Genomic DNA, 24,264 nt, shown 5'->3' on the forward strand with positions numbered 1-24,264 from the left:
TTGCATGGCTTTGCAGGTAAAGCCCAGATGTGCCTGACGTCTGAGTGGGGCACGTTGTAGAGGGCACTGATTCTTCTGGTACCCGAGGTTGAGAAGGGGAAAAGGCAGCTGAGCCAGAGCCTAGAGGGAAGATGGGCAGCGGGGTGCGGGGGATGGTGAGTGCAGCGATGGCTAGAACAGGGCGGGCGGTGGGGGAGGGAAGACTCTGCTGTGGAAGAGGGGCAGAGAGGAGAGTGGAGAGTCGGAGGCTGCATGCTGGAGGCCCCTGACTGGAGCCCTCCCAGAGAGAGGTAGGCATAGCCGCCACATCCATCATCCTCGGCATGCAGACCTGCCCGCCTTTCTCTTCTGATTAGGATACAGGACGTCTGAGAATCAACAGTCCTCAGCCAGCTGCGGCCACCCTCTGGGGCAGCTGGGGAGCGTCTGACCCGAGGTGTGGGAGGGGGCGTGGAGGATGCAGAGAGCTCTGAACGGCGAGGAGGGCATCTGGACAGCTTGCTCACCCTCACAAACATGCCACTGTCGGGCCCAAACGCAGAGCTCCGTGGGTATGTGCACACGGTGTGCGGGCAGACTGGGAAGAGCAGCTGCCGTGATCCCTGCCTTCCAGCCCTCCGCACTCTATGCGTTACCATGCCCACTCGGCAGGCAAAGCAAGATAAAAGTGGCAATTTAACCAAGGTCAGGTAGCTAGTGAGGGCTGGACTCAGGTTCTGAGCTCTGGGCACCCCACTTCGAGAGGGCTGGACCCAGAGAGTAAAGGGCACCCTGATTCCTGGTGACGCAGAGCCAGGCGGGGGTAGGAAGGGCAAGTGCTGAGCAGGCCTCAGGAGCAGCTGCGTGCCTGGCACAGTCTCACGCACAGGGGGCATGACTGTATCGTGGGGGGGTGGAGGCCACTCACAGCGAACCCTCATGGGCTGGAGAAACTGGGTCAAAGGCAGAGCCCTGCAGAGGAGGAGGAGGGAGGCAGGGGAGGAGGGCGCGCACGTCTGGTTTCTATTCTGTGACCGTGAACAGAGGCGTAATTGGCATTTGGGAGAGCAGCTCGGGCTGAGTTCAATCTGTAACAAGTCCTCTTCAATTTCCTCTCCTCAGCCTGTGCACAGGCTTCCGAGATTGCCCTGCTTGATGCTAATGGGAGGACACATCCTCATTCCCGGGACCAGCCTCAGCTCCACCAGCCCCGAGCCCAGGGAGGACCTGCTGTGGGGGGGTGGGGAGGGTGGGGGCTGGGTGCTAGGCCAGTGGCCCACGCTGGTTACCTGAGCTCCCTGCCAAACCCGCCGAAGCCAGGGGACGTGCCCCAGCACTGCCCTCCCTGTCGCTGAGCCACGGAGGACAACAGCCCTGCCACCATTAGCTGTCACCTGCCACGCGCCAGGGCTGGGCCTGTGCTTCACCCACAACATCCTCACAGCATCCTACCAGGTGGGCCTATCGGCCCCAGCTGACAGATGGAGAAACGGAGACCCCGAAAACAAAAGGACAGCACACTGTGGGTACATGGAGCTGTGAGGACTGGGCCCAGGTCTGTTTACTATCCAAGCCACACCCCTTCCCCGCATCTGCTCCTCCCTGGAGTAAAATAACATTCCGGAGCCTGCACAGATGCTGCCACTCGGAGCTGCAGGGAGGCCAAGCTCAGAGGGTGGGTGGGCACAACCCTCCCAGAGCTGAGGTCTGGAAGGAGATCAGGCACTCACTGCATCCTCACGGTGCACAGCAGAGCCCAGAGAGGGCCTGACACAGCTGGGAAAGGGGCAGGGACGAGGCAGAGCCGGCATTTGAACCTAGGTGTGTGACTCTAGTCAGGATGCTCCATGCCAGTAATGCTCTCCCAAAATGGGTGGTCAGGTAGCCCCAGGCAGTCGACCCATATCCACCATCACCTCCATCCTGGGTCCCAGATGCGCAGCTACAGGGCAGCCAGCACCCCTACTGCCTGTCCCTGCAGAGGAGTGAGCTCGGCACACACCCACCTGCTTGATGCACTGCAGGCGGTCATTGGTCTGCTGGATGTGCCTGTCCATAGAATTCATTCTGGCCGTTTCGCTGGGTTCTACCCGAGAGCCATGAACGTTGTCCAGCCTGCGGAGAGAGAGGAGCGTGGGCGTCACTGGGGTTGCGCCAGGCCCGCCAGCCTTACAGCCACCCCCCAACCCCCACACTGACGTGCTGGCCCTGGAGGCTCCCAGCGGGTTCCTGGGCCCTTTGCGAGCCATGGCGGCCTCTGCCCCAGGCAGCCCTGCGCTGGAGGGAGGAACCATGGCCCCAGCTGCCCAGCCTGTCCTTCCCCGAGCGTGGCCCTGGGAGCCCCATCCGGACTGAGGATGGGAGGTGCTCCCGGGTGTTCTCTGTGGTGACTGATGTGAGCACTGGCAGGCGTGTCCACCATGGGACGTGCAATGCACACTCAGGCACACACATTTCGATGCACACGTGTGTGTTAGGTGGTGGTGGGATGGCAACTTCATTTCCAGATTCCGGTTCAAGGCTTAGCCCACTCGATGTGGCTATGTGTGTGTGAGCATGTATGTGTGTGAACATGTGTGTGTGAGAGCATGTATGTGTATGAGCACATGTGTGTGTGGTGGGATCTTCCCATGTAACGACCTCCACTGCACTTGTGGTGTAAGTGCATGAGTGTCGCGTGCCCCCTCTTTAGAGTTCTTCACACTTTACAGACCACTCCAACTCCATTTCCCCCTTTGCCCTCCGGGAAAGAAGGAGGAGGCAATTACTACCATCTCCACTCTCTGGATAAGGAAACGGAGGCTCGCAGGGAGGAAGGGAGCTACTCAGGGTGCACAGTGCCCGCCCGTGGCTGAGTGGTCTTGGGTACATGAATGTCCTGGCCCCCAGGCCCACTCTCCCTGAACGGCTGGCGGGAGCACTAACGTGGGTGCCACTCCTCCCAGGGGGTGAAGCCAAGTGGGAGAGGCCCCCTCAGCTCCAAAGACCCTGGAGACTCCAGGCCCTGCAGGGCGGCCGCGCGGATAAAGGGGAGAGGGAGATAGAGAGGCGGAGTGTTCCGCTCTGGCGTCCCCAGCCTCAGAGGTCCAGGTCCTTGGGCCAAAGCAGAAGTCCGCCCAGTGCTGGGTGGGTTTGCCCTCCCACAACTCAGTGGGCATTTCAGACACACGGTCAGACCCGGGGCACTGAACTTATGGCCCAGGCCTCTCTGCAATTCTGAGACATTGCCCCCCAAAGGTTCCTCACCTCTGGCCCCACTTACTGGGCATTTCTATGTGCTCTCTTTACTGCTCATGCTCACTCTCTAAGACTAGAATTATCCCCATTTTACAGATGAGGAAACTGAGGTCCTGAGACCTGCCAAGTCCCCACGGCTACTAGGTGTCTGGACTGGGTCCACATGCCTGTGTGCTTCCAGGCCCGGGCTCTGGCCCCAGCGCGAGCGCCCTCGCAGCACGCCCGGCCCCAGCCTGGGGACAAAGGTTGGCTCCTCCTCCCAGGAGGTCTGAGCTCCACACTGTTCAGTCTGTGCTTGACAAGACAACTTATTTGCCTGTTTCACGACTGAGAGAGTCCACAAGGGAATCCAGTGAAGTGCTGGCCCATTCAACAGCTCCCGGCGCTCTTCCTGGGAGGACCAGTCACCAGTCTCCCAGGGGAAGGGGTGGGGTGGGGGAAAGAGGGGCTCCTCTTGGAGAAGCAAATATCTACTTGTCTTCTCCCTTAAAAACCAGAAAACGAAAGCATTGTACACACACTATCCGAACCTTGATTTCCCCCCCCCCCTCTTTAATGACATCTCAGAGTTTATTCCACATCAAGACATAAAGAGCCTCTCCATTTTTCATGGTTGCACAGAATCCCAAGGTACGGACGAATCACCTGCCCCCACCAGGTGCTGCTCTAAGGGGCGAGGCCCTAGTCACGGCCTCCTGCTCGGAGTGATAAAGCCGAAGCCATCGCCACATGTCATTATTGCACACAGTGGTGCAGGTCACCTGTGTATTGGCCACACCATCCCCGTGTGGATGAACCTGGAGAACACACTCTTAAAGGCCAAGCTGCTGCCTCACTGGGGCCTCGTCCTTTTGATACGTGCTTTCTGGGTCCACTCCATCTTGAAGCTCTCCCGCAGACAGATCACAATGAGGGAGTGTCCGTATTTATTTCCTCTACCCTCACCCCACCAACCATCCCTCCACTCACCCCACTTAGCACACATTTATATACCCAGATGCCTGACTTGTCCATCCATCGCTTATCCAGCTACATGCCTGTCCCACAACTCAGTGGGCATTTCAGACACACGGTCAGATCCGGGGCACTGAACAGAGGCTTATGGCCCCTGCACTGTGCACACATCTTTAGTGTTCACTTGCCCATCCATGGCTGCTTCCAACTCTCCCAGCGAGTGCTTTCCCGCACCGGGACTGTGCCAGTCCTATGCTAGGTCTACGGGGCATGCAGGGATGAAAATGAATTAAGTTTACAATGTCCAAGAAACTCTTGGTCTAAGTCTGTATTCATTCCAGGTGACCTTCCAGGTGACTATTTGTTGAGCTCCTCCTATACGTCAGGTGTTTCAGGCCCTGGGCACAGATAGACACTGTTACTATACCCCCTCCCATTTTACAGATGAAGAAACCGAGGCTCAGAGGTGATAGTAGACACCAGCTTCAGAATCCCGGCTTTCCCATCACAGCCTAAACTGTACAGGAGCAGGGAGGCCCTGCAGGAGGGTTCTCTGATGTACACATGTGCGCTGGGGAGAAGGAAGAGGGGAGGGTGTCCCTGAAGCAGGGGCTGAGTTTACACACACAGAGCTTCAGCCAGCCTCACGTGGCAAGTGCTCCTGGGGCCAGAGACAAAGCATGTGGGCACGGGCACGTTGGCTGCCAGGGTCCCCATCAAGGAGTGGTTTCCACAGCCAGCCAGAGGGCAACAGTTTGCCCCAGGCCAGCTCCACGGGGCGTGCAGGCCTCAATCCTGTCCTCAGGCCGCAGCCAACCAGGACAAAGGGCCTGCGGCGACCCAAGCGGCCAGCAGGGGGCACTGTTGACGAGCCTACGTGCCCAGAGGGGCTTCGCGCAGGCTTCTCTGGCATCTAGGCCTTCGTTTGTTTCCCCTTTTGTAGAGCAGGATGGTGAGGGTGAGGGATCAGATTGGCCTCGTGAAGCTCCATCTCTAAGGAGGAACTGCGCCCAGGATGGGCACAGCATCTGGTCTAGGGTGAGGGACCTCGTAGGGCTTTTGATAAGGCACCTGTCAAATGACTGACAGATCAAGTCTGGAGCCTGGGGCGCTTGGGCCGCCTAGGGAAGCCCCCAGCAGGCATGGGGAGTCCAGAGCCCCCAGGCAGTCACCTTTGGGCCCAGAGGCAGTGGGCCCACAGTGCTCACGTTAGGAAGCAAACAGAAAAGGCGGGAGGGAAGGGAACTAACTGTCCAAGCTCAGGCCGGGCTCCAGGCAGCTCGTGGCCATCCTGTCTGGAAGTCAGTGGCTGGTCGGAGTTGGCTTCTAGAGTCAAAGGTTCTCCGAATATCAATACCCAAAGGTCCTTTAAAGTCTCCCACTAGCCTAACAGCTCAGCTGGTTTTATTGGGGGGAGCCCGAGGCCTGCAGGAGTCTGTCCAAAGCCACACAGCACAGGGGGCTCTTCTTCCAGGCGAGGGCTCCTGACTGGAGGAGCCAAGAAATGAACAGGTGGGCCGGGGACATCTGTGAGGCCCAGAGACGGGGTGGCAGCTAGCAGGAGAGACGGCACAGGTCACAACTGTGTGTCGTCTATAGTAAAAGAACAGAATGTCTGGCTGATTATGGAGGCGCTCACAGGTGAGGGGACATTTGTAAACTGCTGAGATCAGTGGAAAATCAGGGTTATCAACAGCAGGAACAGATGTGGCTGGCAGCTGCAGCCCCTGCAGAAGAGGGGTCAGGACCTGGAAGGCTAAGGGCCCCAGGCCTGGAGAGAGAAGGGGCGGGGGGCTAAAGTAGGCATGGGAGAGGGTGCTCCCTGAGGGGCGGTCTGGACTCTCCCATTAGTTCTGCACCTGCTATGTGCAGGCCCCAGTCCTGGTCCTGTGCGGTGCTAATTTATTTAGTCCTAAAAGGCTCAGAGAGGTGGCACAGCTTGCTGAGATTCAAATAATCTGCCTTTCTAACTATTTCTATGTTGTTTCTTCCACTCTACCAAGAATGAAGCCTCCTGGAAGTCCCCCTCCCCACCCCCGCCCCGGGCTGTGACTGGGGTGTCCCCTTGGTTCCACCCAAACTGTCCAAACCCACCCACCCACTCACTTCCAAGGCCACTGGGCTCCCAGCATGCTGGCTGTCTCACGAAGTGACCAGTGTTCAGTGGCCAGCAGAGGTCGCCCTCCACCGTGGCAGCGTTGCTGGCCACGGCTGCCTCCCTCCTCAGAGCCTGGATTCCTATAAGCCTTTACAAGTCCTACAAATCCTCCGAGGCTGCAGCTCCAGTGCCCACCGTGGCATTCCCTCCCAGCTGGAGACTGTGCGGGCCTGGCCCCGGGTGCACCCATGGCCCAGCCCTTCCGCCGCCGTCCGCCTCTGAAAGAGGGGCTCAAGCAGGCCCGCCCCCCTCGCCTGGCCCCTGGCTTCTCTCCTGGTCTGAGCAGACTGGAGCCTGTAGGAGATGCAACGCTAGTCAGCCTGGGGGCCGGGAGAAGACCCCGCTCTGCCACAGCCTCCAGGCCTCAGTTTCCCCTTCTGTAACAGGAAGGCTAGCCAGCCTTTGGCAGCCCTTCAGACTCCAGCATCTTAGGATTCCTGTCCGGAGTTGCAGCTGTTTGAATGCTCCATCTCGACAAAGGTAGAAGCTCGGCTCCAAAGAGCAGAGCAAGCCCGTCCCGAGGCAGCCCCAGGACCCGCCGCTGCCTTTCTCAGCCTCACACTGCCCTGGCACCTGCGCTCAGCTTGGCCTCACTGCTCAAAGGTATGTTTTCTGACTGATGGTGACATCTGGGTGGGCTAGTCTTCCCACCGCCTAGCTGAGCTCTCGGAGGGCCAAGCTTCTGGTTTACACTTCTTAGCACCTAGCACAGCGCTGGCCAAGTTTACCTTAGCGGTGCCCAGCACCGGGACGTGCTCCAGAAAAGTTAGCTGCTATTATGCACACAGGGCTGCTCAGAGGGAGAATGCTGGGAGCTGAAAGGACGCCTGGGGACCACCTGGTCCTGTACCCGCATGAGGCAGGACTGGGGGTAGGGGCTGGAAGAGGGAAGGTCACAGAAGGAGACAATGGCCGAGTGGGACTGAAGCCCACCTGGCTGTTCTAAGTTGGGCCCAGGTTGTCTGTGGGTTCTCTGAAAGCATGTCTCCTGGTCGGAAAGGTTGGGGGAGGCACATGGCCTCGGTGGGCTCCTCCCAGCACGTGGGAAGTGGGGCGCTCTTAGCTGCCCCATAGAAATGTGGATGGAGCCCTGGAGGCAACTCCCTAGGATGCTGGGCCAACATGAGCTGTGCGAACACCAGTGTGTTTTATTTTTCACTTTTGAGGCCAAACAAGTTAACCAGTCCTCTTAACACGCATGCATCTGGGGCAGAGGTTTGCTTACGTGTGTGCATACTTACACACATATGTGCTCCTTTGCATACTTGAGGCTAAGTACGTGCACACACTGAGCGATGCACAGATGCACTTGAGCACACACATCTCATGACAGCTTGCACAGGCAAGCGGCGGGTCCCTGGGGAGCCGTGCGAGCAGTGGTGTGCAGAAATGACTCAATCACCCTGCATCTGCAGCGCAGGTCCCTGGGCGAGCGGAGCGGGCGGTGGGGGTGGAGGGCCTGTGCCCACAGCTTGCAGAGCAGAGGCTGCATTCCAAGACGGCGCCAGGGCCAGCGAGCTTGGGACCTGCCCACAGCTCAGCCTGGTGGGAGGTCGTAGGGGTCCCGGGGACCTGTCCCTGCCAGCCCCTTTACCAGCTCTCAGACTCCGAGAGGGGCAGAGAGCATGGGCCCTGGGTTCAGCAGTGACCGGCCACCCCTGCATGTGACAGTCCAAGGCCTTCTCGCTTGATCTCCACCTTCCACCACTTCCAGTCACACCCCGGGTCCTCCACATGGGGCTGCTCCCTCTCCTGGACTGTGCTCTGACCATCACACCTCCCTGTTTTGCCTCTGCCCCTCAGCCCCGAGTGCCTGGCCCCTTCATCCATCTAGGCCTGCTTCAACTGTCACTCTCTTGTTGGTTTCCCCCAGCAGAGCCACTCACTTCTATGTCCCCAGTGTCTCTGCCCTGCACCCCATCTCGGCGGTACTAGACAGTGGTGTATCTTTGCATCCATCTCCCACATCAGCCGGGATGTCATCCGGTTATGAATTCCCAGAGCCTAGCCCAGGGTCTGGTACCCAGCAGGTGCTCAGCAATGCTCATTAGATGGACGGACAAACGGGTGGATGGACAGCCATTGTGATCCAGAGTGGCAAGAGCTGAATACCCAATGGCCCAGCCTAATCAGAGGGCCTTGGGACTGGGAGAGGCTCCAGTAACCGAGTCCAGGGTTCCCAAAGAGTGATGCATGTACCAGCGGCGGAGAAGAATGCTTTTAGGTGGTCCACAGAAACCTCGTCGATATTCCTAGTGACGCACTTGGACTAGAACAATGATCACTGCTGAGTTTGTGCATGTTATTGAGAACTAGAGGCCCAGTGCACAAATTCGTGCACGGGTGGGTTCCGGCCAGCCCAACCTGATAGGGGCTGATAGGGTCAGGCTGGGCGGGGGAAGGGGATGTTGGAGGTTGAAGGGCCAGCCCCGCCCCTGATCAGGGGGAGGGAGGTGATCGGGGGCAGGGTCGGCCGGGGGGAGGGGCCGAGGGCAGTTGGCAGGTTGGCCTTGCCCCCTGGTCGAACTCCTGATCAAACTCCCAGTTGAGGGGACAATTTGTATATTAGCCTTTCATTATATAGGATTATTATATAGGACAAGGGTAAATTAGGGAGTGATGGCAGACCTCAGTGGGTTAAGGAATCACTTTAAACAGCATAAAGGGAATGAAGAGACTGAGGTTAGGGAAGGACTGATACAGCCCAATGCCCTCCTCATCTTCACGGTGAAGGAGCAGACGCTCAGAGAGCTGCAGGGACTGCCCGTGGTCACATGTTTGTGACTTTCCCACTCCCGATCCTTAGGGGACTGCACGCTGCCCGGCCGGAAGAGGGTGGAGGTGAAGCAGAGACAGGCCGAAGAAAGTGGCTTTGTGCCCTGACCCAGGGAAGTCAGGGAAGGGCAGAGGGACAGGAGCTGAGGACAGAGGGAGGCGAGAGGCAGCTCTGGGCAGCTGCCCAGGACCAGCTGCTCCCACTCTTGGCCAGGCGGCTGGAGCAGGCCATGGGCCAGCTTGAGGCCTGGAGCAGGGCGAGGCTCCTGGGGAGGGGTGGCCCTGAGTCAAACCTCCCCGCTCTCTGGGGTGGTGAGCGGCGGCTTTATCGCCCTGAGTCTGTGTCCTCCACTGTCCGACAGGAAGTGCCCCTCACTGCCCCACTGGCCTGAGGAGCCGACGACGTGCAGTCACTTCGGGGACAGTGGTCTGAAAAGGTTAACTCTGACTTGGACACCAGCTCTTCCAAATCCAGTTGCTCCCTCCACTCGGGGAATGCCTGTGCCGAGGCCTAACAGGGCTCCCTACTTCCTGGCCAGAGTTCGGACACTGGCTTGCACTTGGGGTTCCTGGAAGGGTGGACCCACTTCTCCCCATGACCCAATCTCCCAGCACCCACCCTCGTCTACAGGAACAGCCTCTGTCAAGGGTGGTCTGTGGGATAACACAGTGAATCAGAGTAGGGGCTTCCTGAGGGCAGCCCCACACTGCCACCTCGGCCAACCTGCTCTGGGACACCACCGTTAACCCAGAGGGAGGAGACTTACTTGGGGAACACATGTTGATGCTGCCCTGACAGAGGGGCTGGTCCAATGGTCAGACTCACGCGGCGCTGGGAGTCCCAGCTGCGCTCTTCGGGGGAGCCTTAGCCCCAAGCTTGTGAGGCCTCAGCTGGCGCAGGCCATGCCCTTGAGGCCAAACCTTCCTGCCATCCTCTGCGGTACTCAGAGTCTCTGACCTCGGGGCGAACTTCCTTTGGCAGTTCCTCTCCCCAAAAGGTGAAGGAGGGCCAGATGCAGCTCTGGGCACGGTCAGCAAACACAGGATGTACAGCCATCCCCACGGCTGCGAGTGGGAGGGGACACGGAACAACTACTCTACATGTCAGCCACGAGGTTACTCAGCTCACCTCGCTGTGAGCCTCAGACGTCTCCTGTGACGTCCCAACTACTATTACCAAACAGGCTCAGAGAGGTCCAATGACTTGCTCAAGGTCACACTAGTGACCTTGGACTTGAACTCCTGTCTGACTACAAAGCCCACGACGTTTTCCTGAATCATACTCTCCATGGGAATGTGGCAGGCCTTCGCTGGCCCCCACGGTCGGCATACGAGGACAGTGACTGTCACGTCCTGGCTGGTGCTGCGGGTGCTGGGCCGGCCATGACCCTTCAGGATAGCAGTGCCCAAGCAGTGGCCCCGACCTGCCTTTGTCTAGAGGCTCTTGTCTCTGATCCCAAGGGTTGGATGCCATGAAATGGAGAAGAGGGAGGGTGGGAGTTCCCTGAGGGCCCTTGGAGGACATGGGGTGGAATGAGGCTGGAGATGGAGCCAGGTGATGGGCACCAGACCCAGCTGAATCCCAACCCCACCCCACCCAGAGGGCCTCTGGAGAGATGGAGGCTTGTGGGGTTCACCAAAATTCAGGCCCCCTAATCACCAGCTGTGCCCTCTAGCAGGTTGTAAATACCCTGCAGACTCTTACAGCTCTAGGGACAAAGAGGTGTTCCCTGTTGCCCCTCCCTAAGCCCAGCTCCTCAAGGCTCCAAACCTACCCACCTGGCATTCTCGGGGAGGCACAGACAGGCACGTGGCCAATGGCATGTCACGGAGAGCCAGAGTTAGATGAGCCCTTAAGGATCACCTGGCACAGGGATGGCAGGACGATGGGGTACGGCACACCACCTCCACCTCACACCCATGGCAGGCATGGCGAATCAATCACCACTCTTCCGGTTGAATCCGGCCATGTCTTGCCCATCCTCCACACACCCTCTGCCCAGCCATCCTGAATCACCTGAGTCAGCCCATCTTTGGAAGGGAGGCCTTCGCCTGAGGTCAGCAGCCCGTCAGGCCTGAGCACAGCCGCATGCAGACTTCCTGATTTCTGACTTTGGGCCCTTTCCCCTGAACTGTGACTCAGAGCCAGGTTCCTCTGGAGTTGAGAGCCCATATATGGCCCACTCCGGTGAGCCAGCCACCCTGCAGCGACCTATGTCACAGCCTCACAGCCGCTTGCAGACAAGTACTACCCCCTTTTGCAGATGAGAAAACTGAGGCTCAGAGTAGACGGGTGCTTTCTTCGGGTCACACAGGAAGCATGGCTGCTCCTCCCGAGTCTGGGCTTTCACTATCACTAACTGGACTTGCCTTCTCCTTTAGTTAACTGTTATGAACTGTCAGATTTTTCTTAATTCTCATAAAATAAAATATTAGAGAAACAAATCAGAAAGCAGACAAATTTACTTGAGCTAAAAGTGGAAAATGAAAAAAAACACACACAAAAGTCCTCATGGCTTACGTCTGGAGGGGATCTCGGGATCTGCTCAGGCCTCTCTACATATGAGGAAACAGAGGCCCAGGGCAAGGGTCAGGTGGAGGGAGAGCAGAGACTTGAGGCCCCATCATGGGTCAGAAGTGGGAGGTCAAGGCTCACACCCCAGTTCCCTGAACTTCTCAGCTCTCTCTGGCCCTAATTTGGTGGAGGCACCCCCTTGCAGATGCCTGTCCAGGCCAGGTCACAGACAGCTCAGATACAGAGGGCCTGCCCGGCCGCGCTCCCAGCAGCCTGGAGGGTGGGGGTAGGACAGGGTGATGGCAGGCCACGCGCCGGGCAGGAGCAGGCTCTGTTCCCACGGGGAAACTGCGGTTTCCCTGGCAGAAGAGGACCCGGTGGATCTGTGTGGAGGTTTTCACCATCTCAGCTGGGCTGAGGCCGGCACAGACCCCACCAGCCCCCATCTCTCCAGAGGCCCTCTGGGTGGGGTGGGGTTGGGTTCAGCTGGGCCTGGTGCCCATCACCCAGCCTGTCATCTGGTCTGTATCGAGAGGTGTCTGGGGATGAGGCTACTTGGGGACTGGGCCTCCTCATCCCAGGCTGGGAGTGGGGGCCTCATTCATGGAACCCTCCAGGGACAAGCTAGGCACCCACAGGCCACCTGAACATGCTTCCTGAAGTCCACAAGACAAAAATTCACACCCGCTGCCCCACGGCCACACGCTGACTCGCTGCTCCAACTAAGATCTTCAACCTTTTTAAAAAAAAATCCTATTCTAAAAACTTACTTTTTTAAAGATTGCAACAACATCTTAGGCAGAAGATCCATTTATGCAGCAATGGAAGGGGCCATGCTCCGGACGGAGGGGTGTGAGTGAGGCTGCCCACCCGCTTCACTCACCCTCACACAGGGTCTCTGGGAACCAGCTTACAGGCTCAGTGCCAGGCCTCAGAGGTCGTGGGTGGCTGAGGCAGGGGCTCTGTACCCACTGACCAGAGGCCAGGTTGAGGAGCTGGAGGGGAGTGTCCTGGTGGCAAAGGCCAGCCGTGGAAAGTTCCAGAAGGAAGGAGGGATAGGGTTGGACCTTCAGGATACATGAGCAGAGCACTGCTCCTCCAGTCAGCGGCCTGGATGCCCAGTGATGTCTGTCCGGGCGGGCAGTGTCATGGACGAAGGCAGGGAGACCAGGGAGGAACCACTGTCTCCTCCAGGCAAAAGGAGGCCAAACGCCTGAGGTCCGATCCTCCCTGAACAAAGGATTCTCTGCTCGCGGCTGCTGGGGGCCAGCTCAGATTCTACTCCCCAGGAGGTTACTGAACCCCTCACCTGTGAAGGGCCTTAGAATCTGGCTTTCCCAAAGCTATTGGATGGAAAACACTTTTTCCACTAAACACATTTTAAAATCCCATAGAACTAGTTTTCCTGGAACTCACTGAGAAATTCAGACCTAAGGAAAGTGGCTGCAGGGTGGAGAGGCTGGGCAGCAGGAGAGAGAAGGCAGGGGAAGGCGGGCGGCGGGCAGCGGGCCAGAAACGGAAGTGTCTGCCGGAAGAGAAGCCACAGGGCACCCTCGCTAACGGTCTGAAACCCTTCCCATCAGGACTGGGGCCCCAAATTCTGACTCCAATCATAGCCAAGTTCATGAAGCCACCATCTCCACAGACCTAACCAGCCAGGAACTTGCCTGCCCTAGGGCCCCCTGGGCTCTGTGCCGCAGGCCACTTGCTGTGAGGGCGAAGACCAGAGCTGGAAGGTCCTATGAGCTGCCTGAGGCACAGGCTAGGTTGGCTGGGAGACTGGCCCTTTCTCTGCACCACCCAAGCCATGAACTCTAAAGAGAGGACACCCCGGCCACAGGAACCACAGGTTACAGGCCAAGGTGGCCCAGACAGGCAGAGTTCTCTCCCTGAGGCTGCGGGGTGGGCAGCCTCAGAAATCTCAGTTGCTAATTTGAATAACAATGAGAACAATACAGGTATCTTAGTATCTACTGAGTGTTCGGGAGCACCTTTGGCATTTTATGTGCATTATCTTTATAACAGTACTAGAGGCCCGATGCACCAAGATTCTTGCAAGAATGGGCCTTCCTTCCTCTGGCTGCCGGCACTGCCTTCGCTCTGGCCTTTCCGCCTTCCCATGCTGCCCAGAGGCCCCCAGCGGCTGGGGTGGTGCAGAACGACTCAAGCGTCCCGCCCCACCCCCAGCCGTTCAGCGCCTGCATATGCAAATTAACCCACCATCTTTGCTGGGTTAATTTGCATACACACTCCTGATTGGCTGGTGGACATCATGAAGGTACAGTCAATTAGCATGTTTCTCTCTTATTAGTGTAGATACTGTACCTGAAAGTAGAGTGATTAGCACTGTCCCAAAATGGGAAAACTAAGATCGAAGTGGTTACAGAACTAGCCCAAGATCAGAAAATGGCAAAGCGTGCTTCGAATCCACGTCTGTCAGACCCAGCATCCACCTGCTAAACCACACTAGCTTCCAATGAAAATGGTGCCACAGACGGCTGGGCTCCAGGCTGCCCTGAAGGAGGCCCTTCAGCTCAGCCATTCACCCGGCACACTCTGTGCCAGCTCTGCACACTGGTTGTGCCCAGCTGAGTGGGACACAGACAAGAGGCGTCCGTCCTCAGGGGGCACCATATCCCACAGGGGGGTGTCCCCAAGCATGCCAACACACGTGCACTGCTGTGGACACGGTAGACCTCCCTGGGCCTGTCCTCTCAGGATGGGGCTCTTTGAGATGGGGCACACTTCTCCCTGTGCCCTCTAACGCTATCCTTTCACACCTGGCATCTCACCTAATTCTCACACTCACCCAGGGAGGTGGGCATCAGTTCTCAGACTTTACAGTAAGGAAACGGAGGCCCAGAGAGGTTATGTAACTTGCCTAAGGTCACACGGTGGGGTGGTGAGGTTGCCTAGATTGGAACCTAGACTAGAGTCACTTCAAAGTCCCACCCAGCCTGATGCAGGACTAGGTGCGGGAGAGGGGTTCCTGCCAGGCCAGGTCACTGTGCGAGCCAGGCACTCAGCCCCCTGACTCTCTGGCCTCGTGAAACAGGGTGAGATGACTCCTAAGGCATTTTCTAGCTTTCACGCTCTGGCAGGAGGCTGGGGAAGAAAGGAGTAAACAAAAAAAGTAAGATGACAACCCTGCCTTCCAGAAGCCTAAAATCCAGGTGACAAGCTGTTCCCCCCCACCCCCACACCTGCTGGCAATCCCCACCTCGGGGGCTAGACCAGGGCCGGGCGGGGGGCATCCCCAGTCTTTCTGCAGGAGGCGAAATGGAGTGAGGCCCAGAGGGCCAGGAGGTTTGGTCCCCAGGGACAGTGTGGCTGGGCAGAGGGCCAAGACTTGGGAATGGGCAGGGATGCGGCAGGGAAGGCCAGGCTTATTTCGGAAATAAAACCACATGCCCAGTGCCCTTTTGACCAGGCCTGGCTAGTCAGCCTGGCAGGGTGGCATGAGGGACTTTCTTAAGGGAGAAGGCATTGAAATGAAGCAGAATGCTCACAATTCATCTGTTTTTTAATTAACTCACCCTGCTGCCTTAAGTGATTCCCTGCTTACGCTCATTCTTTTGAAAATTCCAAAGTGCTGTTTCTGACCTGTGATTTACTACTGCCGTACGTCTCTATAAGCAGTGTTTTAGCTTAAGTGGCAGTTGCATATTAATTACAAAGTTAATTATGTGCTGTGTAATCATGCTGTAATTCATTAGTTTACTCTACACTCTGAGAGCCTCGTGCTAATAACAAGATCTGACAGAGGGTTTCAGGAATCACCAAAAATTTCCATTGACAATCCCGAATGAGGCTGAGAAGGCCTCAAGACCCCATCAATACACCTCCTCGGGACCAGCCGCTTGACCTGAGGCCCGGCCTCTGTGCTGTTGGAGATGGACCAGCGCAGACCGGAGCTCTAACGGGCACGCGGCCTGCAAACCCTGGTCTGCTGAGGACAGTGGAAAACCCAGCTGGGTCTTATTTTTTCCCCACGGAAGTGCAGGGACAGGAACAGAATTTGTTTAAAATTACTTACGGAACACAGAGTCAGTTCCAGGTGAAAAATAACAGCTCGGATCACCACAGTGGCCGTGGGAACACTGGCTGTGGGGCAGACCCGGAGGGGCCTCCAGGACGCAGGTCTGAAGCAGTTGTTCAGACAGGGAGACCCAGGCCCAGGGCGGACGGGGGGCGGGGGGTGGGGGTGGGGGGCTTGTCTGGGATTTGGATCAAAGTCTCTTTTCCTTCTCCACTGAGTCCCCCAAAGCATCCAGGGATCTGAAAGTGAACACTGGCCATGCTTCTCTCTCCCTTCTTTCCTGTTGTGTTTTGTCTCCTAACAAAATAACCGCGGGGTGTCCTCACTTCACTCCTGAGAGAATCTCAACACCCCACTGAGGCCCAGCTGCCCGGCCTGTGAATCGGGGTGAAAGCTCCCTGCCTCCTTGCACAGCATCGGATGATGGATGGGAAGGAACTGTGGGCACTCCGGACCCTGCCCGCACCTCCACTGCTCAGGGGATTCTTTTCTAGAACCATCTCTTCCTAGACTCTGTGTTGCCAGCCACTGAAGAGTCCCCATGCTCCTCCAATGGCATTTAAAAGTCAACGTGCATAAAGCAAGCTTGCTGCAGTCACCCCGCACTCTGCAAATCTGCGGATCAAATTTCAAGCCCTTGTTGCATGAGGGGTTACAAAGGCTGTGACCTACCCCGGACACAGCGATCTGGCGGCTGAGACCCTCCTCTGCTTTCCAAATACAAACCTGCTTGTTTTAGTTCTACTGACAGCCGAATGAAAAAAAAAAGAAAAGAGAAGTGGAAGTCCTTTCCCTTCTGGCTCTAGTCAACAAGAGGAGAGAGGTCTCAGAGGCATGGGAGGAAGACAAATAAGAAAAAACAAAACATGTCCTTGTGTTGCAGCGGAATGTTTAAAAGAGGTGAAAAGCACAAGGCCAGGGGCAGATTTCATTTTCTATCATTTCAGCAGGCTCAGGGAGGAGGCAGGATGCTGCCGACTCGACAGTTTTGGGGGAGTCACTTTTGGAGGGAACTCATTTTGGGGGGAGGGAGGGGGTGCTTCTTAACAGCCAACGCGCTGCTGTGGTTTCCTTTCCTGGGAACCCTTTGGTTTCCCTGGCAACAGAGAAGTCCAGCCTCCAAAGTTCTGCTCAAAGACCAAGGCCTGGCCTGGGATGCTCCCAGCAATTACCCACGGCCAAGGCTGCGCCATGCTGCTTGCAGGGGCGGTGAGCTGAGCGGGAGAGGTGCAAAAATGTCAGCTCTGCAAAACTGCGGGCACTGGTGTTCCGCCCCGCCCCCCCCCTACTTGTGCAAGCAGCTACTCATCCCCAGATCTCCGCTTTCCAGGGCTTCAGGGCTGAGCAGGTAAAAATGCCGGGAAACAGCTAGGAAGCAAGCCTGTGTTTGCCAGCACCCAGGACCCGGAGGGAGCGGGACAGCTCTGAGGTGGGTGGCCGATGGGCTAGCGAGGCCAGGCCTCCTGGCCAGCAGGCTCCGGCCTTCGGTGGCTGCACAGGGAACTATCAGATGAGAGCAGGTCTGAATTTCTGAATCACCTTCCTCCATCCAGACTCGCTCCAGAGGCGCCTCGTGGATCTTATAGCCCGTCTTTTTAGAGAGAAATATTTAAAGGTCTGGCCAGGGAAGATGCTTTTTGGGCATCGGCTGTGGGAGGGGACGGGAGAAGGAGCGCAGAGGAGGCGAAGAGGGGCCAGCGACGGCGTCTGCGGAGCACTCACCCGGCCGCTGGCACTGCGCCGAGTGCTCCATACCTCATTTAACTGGCTCCCCAGCGGCCGGCTGCAGCAGGTGCGATTGGCCCTTGCTGGAGGAAACTGAGGCGGGGCGTGACCTGCCCACGGCCATCCAGTAAGCGAGTGGCAGAGCTGTGGGTCACACCTGCCAGTCTCAGAGCCCTCTTCTCAGGAGGGGGGTAGAAGGAGTGGCAGCGGGAAGAGGAGGGCTGGATGGAAAGCGGTTTACTTCCCTGGTGGCAAAAGGGGGACAGAGGTTCCCAGAACCCCCCCAACCCCCCCTCCCCCCACAGAACCTCCTCTATCTAAGCATTCCCCAGGAAGACAGGCCTTCCCCAGAGGCCCACCTTGAGGCTGACGTGTCCTGATGCTGCATCCTTCAGGAGCTTTATCTCCGTGAGAGCCCAGGACAGCCCCGCAAAGTAGGCAGTGACGGTCCATTTTACAGACGAACGGTGAGGGCTCAGCAGCGTGCCCGAGTTCACACAGCTAGCAAAACGCAGAGCTGGGTTCAGGCCCTGACCTTACGTGGAAATCTAGGCGGGGTCTTAAATAATGACGGTGTGATGATGATGATGATGATGGAAGCCAACCTTCCTGAGCTCTCCCAGGTGCTCGTACCGTTTCAAGCACTCCATGTGTATTAATTTAGTTTATTCTCTCCACCATGCTATGCAGTACACACTATACTTAGCTTCATTTCACGGACGGGGAAATGGAGGCACGGAGCTCTGTAGGCAACATGGCCAAGGACTCACAGCTAGGAAACTGTAGGCCAGGATTTGAACGCAGCCAGGCAGGCCGCTGAGCTCATACTTATAACCTGTGTGATGGCTGTTTCTCTAATCACAGGAGCACCCTGTCTCCCAGCCTGGAGTCCTTGATCCTGGGTGGTTCTGGGATCCCAGAGGCCAGGCAGCCATTGGTTGCCCAGGTTTCTCTCTTTCTTGAGCCAGGAAGAGCCCTGGAGAGCTCCTTACCCGCCCTGGACACATCAGGCAGGGGCCAGACCGCATCTCCGGGTGTGTGTGAGTGCCAGTGCGCACGCCTCAGGCCTGCGCTGCATCCCGAGTGTGCGTGCAGCTGATTTATAACCCGTACAGAAAACAGAATTGCAAATCTCACCCACAAATCTTCCCTATCGAGGTACTGTGACAGGCAGACATGCTGTGAATTGCCAGGCACAGGCAGCCCTCCACCAGCCTGGGCGCCCTCGTGCTCCCGGCTCCGGGACTGAGCCCCGGGGACCAGGGTCCTCCGGTGGCCGGCAGTCTGGCCAGCTGGGCCCTGGGAGTGGCCGCCGACCTAGAAGGCCCAGTCCTGTTCCGCAGAAACGCTGGCTCCTGAGTGGCCTGGCCCTGGGGCAGCCCCATGTGGCACAGGTGACCGTCCCTCTCGGCTGGTCCCCCACATCGCCTGCCCTCACACTTTCCTCACTGCTCAGGGCAGGGCCGCTGGCACCCACAGAACTGAGCAGGGGGACACTGGCAACACGTACGGTGCACCTGGGCTACACTCATTGTTTCCCCTTGTCTCGTGTGATCAGCACATCAAGGCTCAGAGAGGTGACGTGGCTTGGGCCCTGGATCTGAACACGGGCGGCCTGATTCTAGAGCCTGGGCTGAAAACCACTCTACCCTCAGGTCCTCAAACCCGCTGAGGGCCCTTCGGCCCTGTCCCTGACACTCACACTACCTCCCTGTCCCTGAGAGGGGACAATGGGAGGGCCCGGGTTTGGGTCCGGTTGGGGCCACCTCATCTGTGTTCTACCCCGTCCCAACTTCCGCAGCTGGGAACGTGGGAGGCGTTTCCAGCTTCTACAGACCTGGAACTGGAGCTGCTGCATTCTGAGTCCCGTTCACAGTGTCCCGGCCAAACCCAGCCCTGGGGGGCATGGTGATGGCACTACCCTGTGAAGGTGGCACCCAGCACTCAGCCCCTCGGAGGGCTGGGACAGCCCCGTCCGTTCCCTGCTGCCCCATCCTTCAGGATGGGCGAGGGCAGGGCAAGGAGGAGGCTGACACGCTGGGTGGCGACAAGGGTAGAGGTAGGCACCTGCCTTGGCTCTACCCTCACCTGCTGTGTGACCCAGGCCAGTCCACTGCCCTCCCTGAGTTTTGTCTTTTTTTCCTGGAAAATAGACTGGGCTTGCCTGCAGGCTTATGCGAGGATTAATTTAAATGAGCACAAGGGATCCCTCCACCCTTTGGAGACGTGTACACAGGCATGCACACATGTTCACACTCACACGCATACATGCACACACAGCTGGTGGCATCGGGTTACAGGAATCCCCGTCGCGGTCCCAAGAGCACCCCACACCAGGCTGCCCTTCCTGGGGGTGTCTCTGGGCCCTGGCATCAGGGTGAGAAGCCTGGCTTCTCCGCCTCCTCCAGCTCAGACTCCCTCAGCCCCAAACCTATAATCACCGGCAGGGAAATGACAGCCTCGCCCAGCAGCCACCCTCAGCTGGTGGGCGGGGAGGCGGGCGGTGGCCGTGGTGGTGGCTGGAAGGCAGGCCTGGGACACAGAGCTGCCGAGTCAGGGGAGGTCAATGGCGGGGACAGATGCCATGGGGACTGTGGGCTTTGGGGTGGGCAGATGATGAATGAGAGGGAAGAGGGGGGGGTGGGCACGAGGCTCAGGGCTGGTCTGAGGCTGACCCTCTGCAGGACAAGGCCCAGAGAGGGTCAGCAAGGGGTCATGACCCTGGAACCAGAAGCACGGGCCTGAGACACTGAGGCAGGCTGGCCTGGCCCTTGGAAGAAGCAAGGCCAGCAGTGCCCGCGGTTTGGGGTTTGGGGTTTGGGAAGCTGCGAACACTGACTGCAGGGAGACCAGGGCCGGGCCTGGGGCTCTGCATTTTAGAATGAGCTGCTTGGGAACCCTGGACTTCCTCTGCCCAGGAAGGTGCTGGGGTTCCTCCTGCTTGTGCCGCCGTCCCCTCGGCACCCGCCTCCATGTGGCAGGAGGGCCAGGCCATGGGCACTCTGACCACATCTGCTAAGCTTGGTTGCTCAACACTTGTCCCCTCAGAGGCACGTGCCCATTGGTGGGTGGGGCTGCAGGACTGTCCCTGTTTACTAAGGCCCAGCCATCCGGGTTCGCAGGGAGCACTGCTGCTGGCCCCCTCCCTTCCCCGCTCTCCCCTCACCCCCGCCCCAACAACAGCCAACAGTAAGCTAAAACCCAGCCCCAAATTTGCTGGACTCCATCCAGGGCCACGCGGACCCTGCTGCCCTGGCTCTCCTTGGCCTTGGACAAGTCACTTGCACTCTCTTGGCCCGGGTTCCTCATCTGCAACAGGAAATGAGAGGAGTCGCATGTGGGGCTGGGCAGCCGGGAGGGAGGAGCGTTCAGGGTGGAGGAATGGCTTCCGTAAAGCTGGGTGGGAGAGCAGTGCACACGCGCCCAGGTGGGCTGTGTCAGGAGGCTGGGGTGGAGGCTGGGTCTGGAGTTAGGGTTAGGGTCAAGGTTGAAAGTGTAGTTGCGGACAGCGTTGGGTTTATCTGACTGGCCCTGTCTGAAAGGAAAGTCTGTGGGCAGCTGCCTCAGTGTCTCTGGACTGCAGGAGGGACCACTCAGAGGGAGGCGGCAGTGTCTGCTTGGGGCCACTCAGAGGGCCAGCGTGGCTCCCACACCACCAGGGAGTCTGGAGGCGAAGGTGCAGCCAGCCTCCCTCGGCCCAGCCTGAGCACAGGCTGCTCTGAGACTCAAGACCTGGGTGACGTGACAGGCGATGGGACAGGGGACCTAAGGAAGGGCCCATTTGGGTATCAGGGCACTTGGCTTTGGGCCCAGGTGAGGGCCATGGGGATGGCCCAGCTCCGGTCTGCAGCCAAGGGCACTGCCTGGGCCTTCCCAGGCACAGGCCTCGCGGGGCCAGGACTCATGCTGACATCACCACAGCCACTATATCACCCCCGTTGTCCTGTTTGAAATTCGGGGACTCAACCTCTTTTAAAGAGGGCTCAGCTTGAGGGCAGGGTCACCAGGATGACCCTGGTCACGCAGGAGTGCTGGGTGAGTGCTGGGGTGTGCACAGCCTGGCACCCCTCGGCATTTCCTCGGTCCATGCCAGTGAAGGCCCAGGGCTGGTCTCTGCTGGGAACAGGCCACTGCCCCTCCCAGTGCCCCACCTCCCTCTTCACCTTCCCTCTTGACCTCCAGGATGGTGTGAGGCACGGGTCCACCTACACCCCCGGCGCCCCTCTGGGAAGGAGACAGATGGACTGGCGGTGGACAGGTGGGCGAGGAGCTATAGTAGAAGTAGGGCTTGCCTGCTTCTGTCTGCCCAAGGACGGGGATCTGAAGCTGGGGGCCCAGTGCCAGGGCAGGTGGCATGAGTGGCAATTGTTCCAGTGGCTTGTCTGCTCAGCGTGCCTGCTCACCCGCTGCCCGGTCCCCACTTGCCATGGCCTCACCAGCCCCTTCCCTGCCCCCTCACGGGCCAGAGATGGCTGTCGCCATGGCAACCCTGCTCATTCAGTCCGAGATAATGAAGCCAATGTGTTTTTCATTTCCATGAGCTGGAGTGCGAGCCGAGCGGGAGAGGGGCTTTCCCTTTTCAGCCCCTCCTCTGGGGGAAGAGGCAGGCTGGAAAGAGAAGGTATGGGTCTGACCGGCGAAGCCCCACACACCAGCAGAAAAGGGGTGAGACCTGGAGCCACCAAGCTCTCGCCTACCACGGCAGTCATGTCAGTGGACAATGCTGGCTGGAAAGGCCAACACCCAGACCAGGAGAAGCAGCCAGACAAAGCGGGACTTCATTTCTAGCTGTGTGACCTTGGGTTAGTGGCTTCACCTCTCTGGTCTTATATCAGCACAACCAAGTTCACCAAGCATTTATTGAGTCCCTTCTGAGTGTCTGGCCTTCTGCCCTCCCAGCGATCCAGAGGAGACCCAGACAGAGGCCCTGTTTTCCACAAGCCCACAGGTTATCAGAAGCAGCAGCTTACACTGGGTACATGTCTCAGCTATAAAAATGAGGCCAGTAACTCTTACCTGTTGCTGCCTGTCTTTGAGTTACTATTGAAAGGTTCACATGATGGCATGCATGTGAACGTGCCTGGCGCACACAGTAGGTGCTTTATTAGTGCTAGCCTCCCTTTTTTTCCTTCATCCTGGGTGTCTGGCCTGCAGCACAGAGAGAACAGATGTTTCAGAAGTTCTCGTGTGTAAGCCAGAAGTCACAACTGCCCTAAAGTCTGTCCTTCCTCCTCTGGTTAGAGACCTGCCCATTTGGCTGAAGGTGAAACTGAGGCCTGAGCAGGGCTGGGCTGGGCAGAGACTGGGTGATAAAGCAGTGGCCCTTGGCCAGCCTATCCGTGGCAGGACTCATTCTAGGCCCAGACCAGGGAGAGCAGGGCTGTCTTGGAAAACCACAGCCCACAGTCGCCGCCATCATACCCCCTCCCCCAACCTCCTCGAAGGGCAGGAAGCCAAAAGCACTCACGCAGAAAACCCTGGCCTGTCTCCCCCCCCAATAATTCAATCACCTTGGAGGCCAGTGGCCCTCTCTCCTGGCTGGGCTGACAGATGAGGGGGGGAGGAAGGGGAGACATGCCGGGGGGAGGGGTGGGAGACCAGGAAGGCCGACATGGAAAAATCAGAGCAGGGCTTGAAAAATGAAGAAATAAACCTGCCAGGAGGGAGACAGCCTCAATTCGTCCTCCATAAAGCTGTCTAAGGGCCACCAAGGACGTTGGCAGGCGGAGGAGGCCGGAGAGGGCTCCTCCTGGGACCCCCACCAACCCTGCCCAGCTGGGCTCCAGTCCCTGCCTGCTGCGGGGTAGGAGAGGAGGGGCTGGGAGGGCTTGTGGGTTAAAAGGAAAAGGGCTGTGGGAGATGCAACAAGGGGGAGAACAGGGCTGTGAACAGGGGCCTCTCGTCCAGAGGTTCACTACCACCTGCACACAGTAGGCGCTCAATGTCGGATGGACAGAAGAAGGAACGCATCGCTGCATCTGCAGGCGCCAGTGAGCAGGACCTTTGCAGCAGGCGGACCAGACGCAAGGACTCAGAGAGCCCGTTCACCCACTTGACCATTTCCCACAAAGGAAGACAGGCCAGACCGGCCCAAAGTCATGGGCAAGTCAGAGCCGCTTGGGTTCTCCAGCCAGGGGTCCAGGCCAGGCCACCTTCCCTGTGAACTGCAAGGTTGGGCACTCTCCCCACCACGTCCCTGGCAGTGCCACATCACAACAGCCCAGGCGGGGCCACGCCGACTGTGGACGGGACCCGGCCCTCCCCCGGGGCCCCTCAGCGGGCCGTTAACAATCACGTTTCCTAGGAACACTGAATGCCTCAGAAACCTGCTCGTAACCCCAAGTCCCAAAGGAAGGAAAGAAAGTATAAAGTGACCAGAAAGAAATACTCCAGAATGTTGACCAGCGTGACCTCTAGGTGGGAGGATTCTGGGCAGATTTCGTTTTTCTTTTTCCACTTGCCCGAGACGTGCAGACTTCCTGCAGTAAGCAGGCATTACTTGTACAATGAGGAAAAAGGGTGCAATCAGGTTTAAAATAAATAAGTCACTCCCACTAAATGCCACTTGTGTGGGATTCTCCACTCACAGGACAGAGACTCCTGCTGGTCAGCCGGCAGCTTTGCTCGGGCACCACTGCCCCCCACAGGAGCCTCGGTCGTGGCCTGCAGACTCTGGGGTCCCTGCAGGCAGGAAGGAGGGGCCCGGGCTGCCCTGACTGCCCTGTGCCCTGTGACCGTGGGTGAGTCCACACCTCACTGTGCATAGCTGTGCTCCCCTCCCAGGCTGGGTGCTGAGGACTCACGGGCCCGGGCAAACTTCAACTGAACTTGGAAGACCAGATGAATTAGGGCACAGCGCTTCTCTGATTGGAGGGGCACCGT

At 58.2% G+C, this 24,264-nt stretch overlaps 1 protein-coding gene across 3 annotated transcripts in view; it reads right to left on the reverse strand.

Moving 5' to 3' along the window:
• Positions 1-24,264, reverse strand: part of ZMIZ1 (zinc finger MIZ-type containing 1) — a 222,608-nt gene that overhangs the window by 101,157 nt on the left and 97,187 nt on the right. For all 3 annotated transcript variants that reach the window (XM_079793044.1, XM_079793043.1, XM_079793042.1), the window contains exon 5: positions 1,986-2,094. In XM_079793044.1, the coding sequence (XP_079649170.1) occupies positions 1,986-2,045 (60 nt within the window). In that variant the 5' untranslated portion in view covers positions 2,046-2,094. The remainder of the gene's footprint in view (positions 1-1,985; positions 2,095-24,264) is intronic.

This window comes from Cnephaeus nilssonii, assembly GCF_951640355.1.
Source record: "Cnephaeus nilssonii genome assembly, chromosome: 16".
NCBI classification, from domain to species: domain Eukaryota; kingdom Metazoa; phylum Chordata; class Mammalia; order Chiroptera; family Vespertilionidae; genus Cnephaeus; species Cnephaeus nilssonii.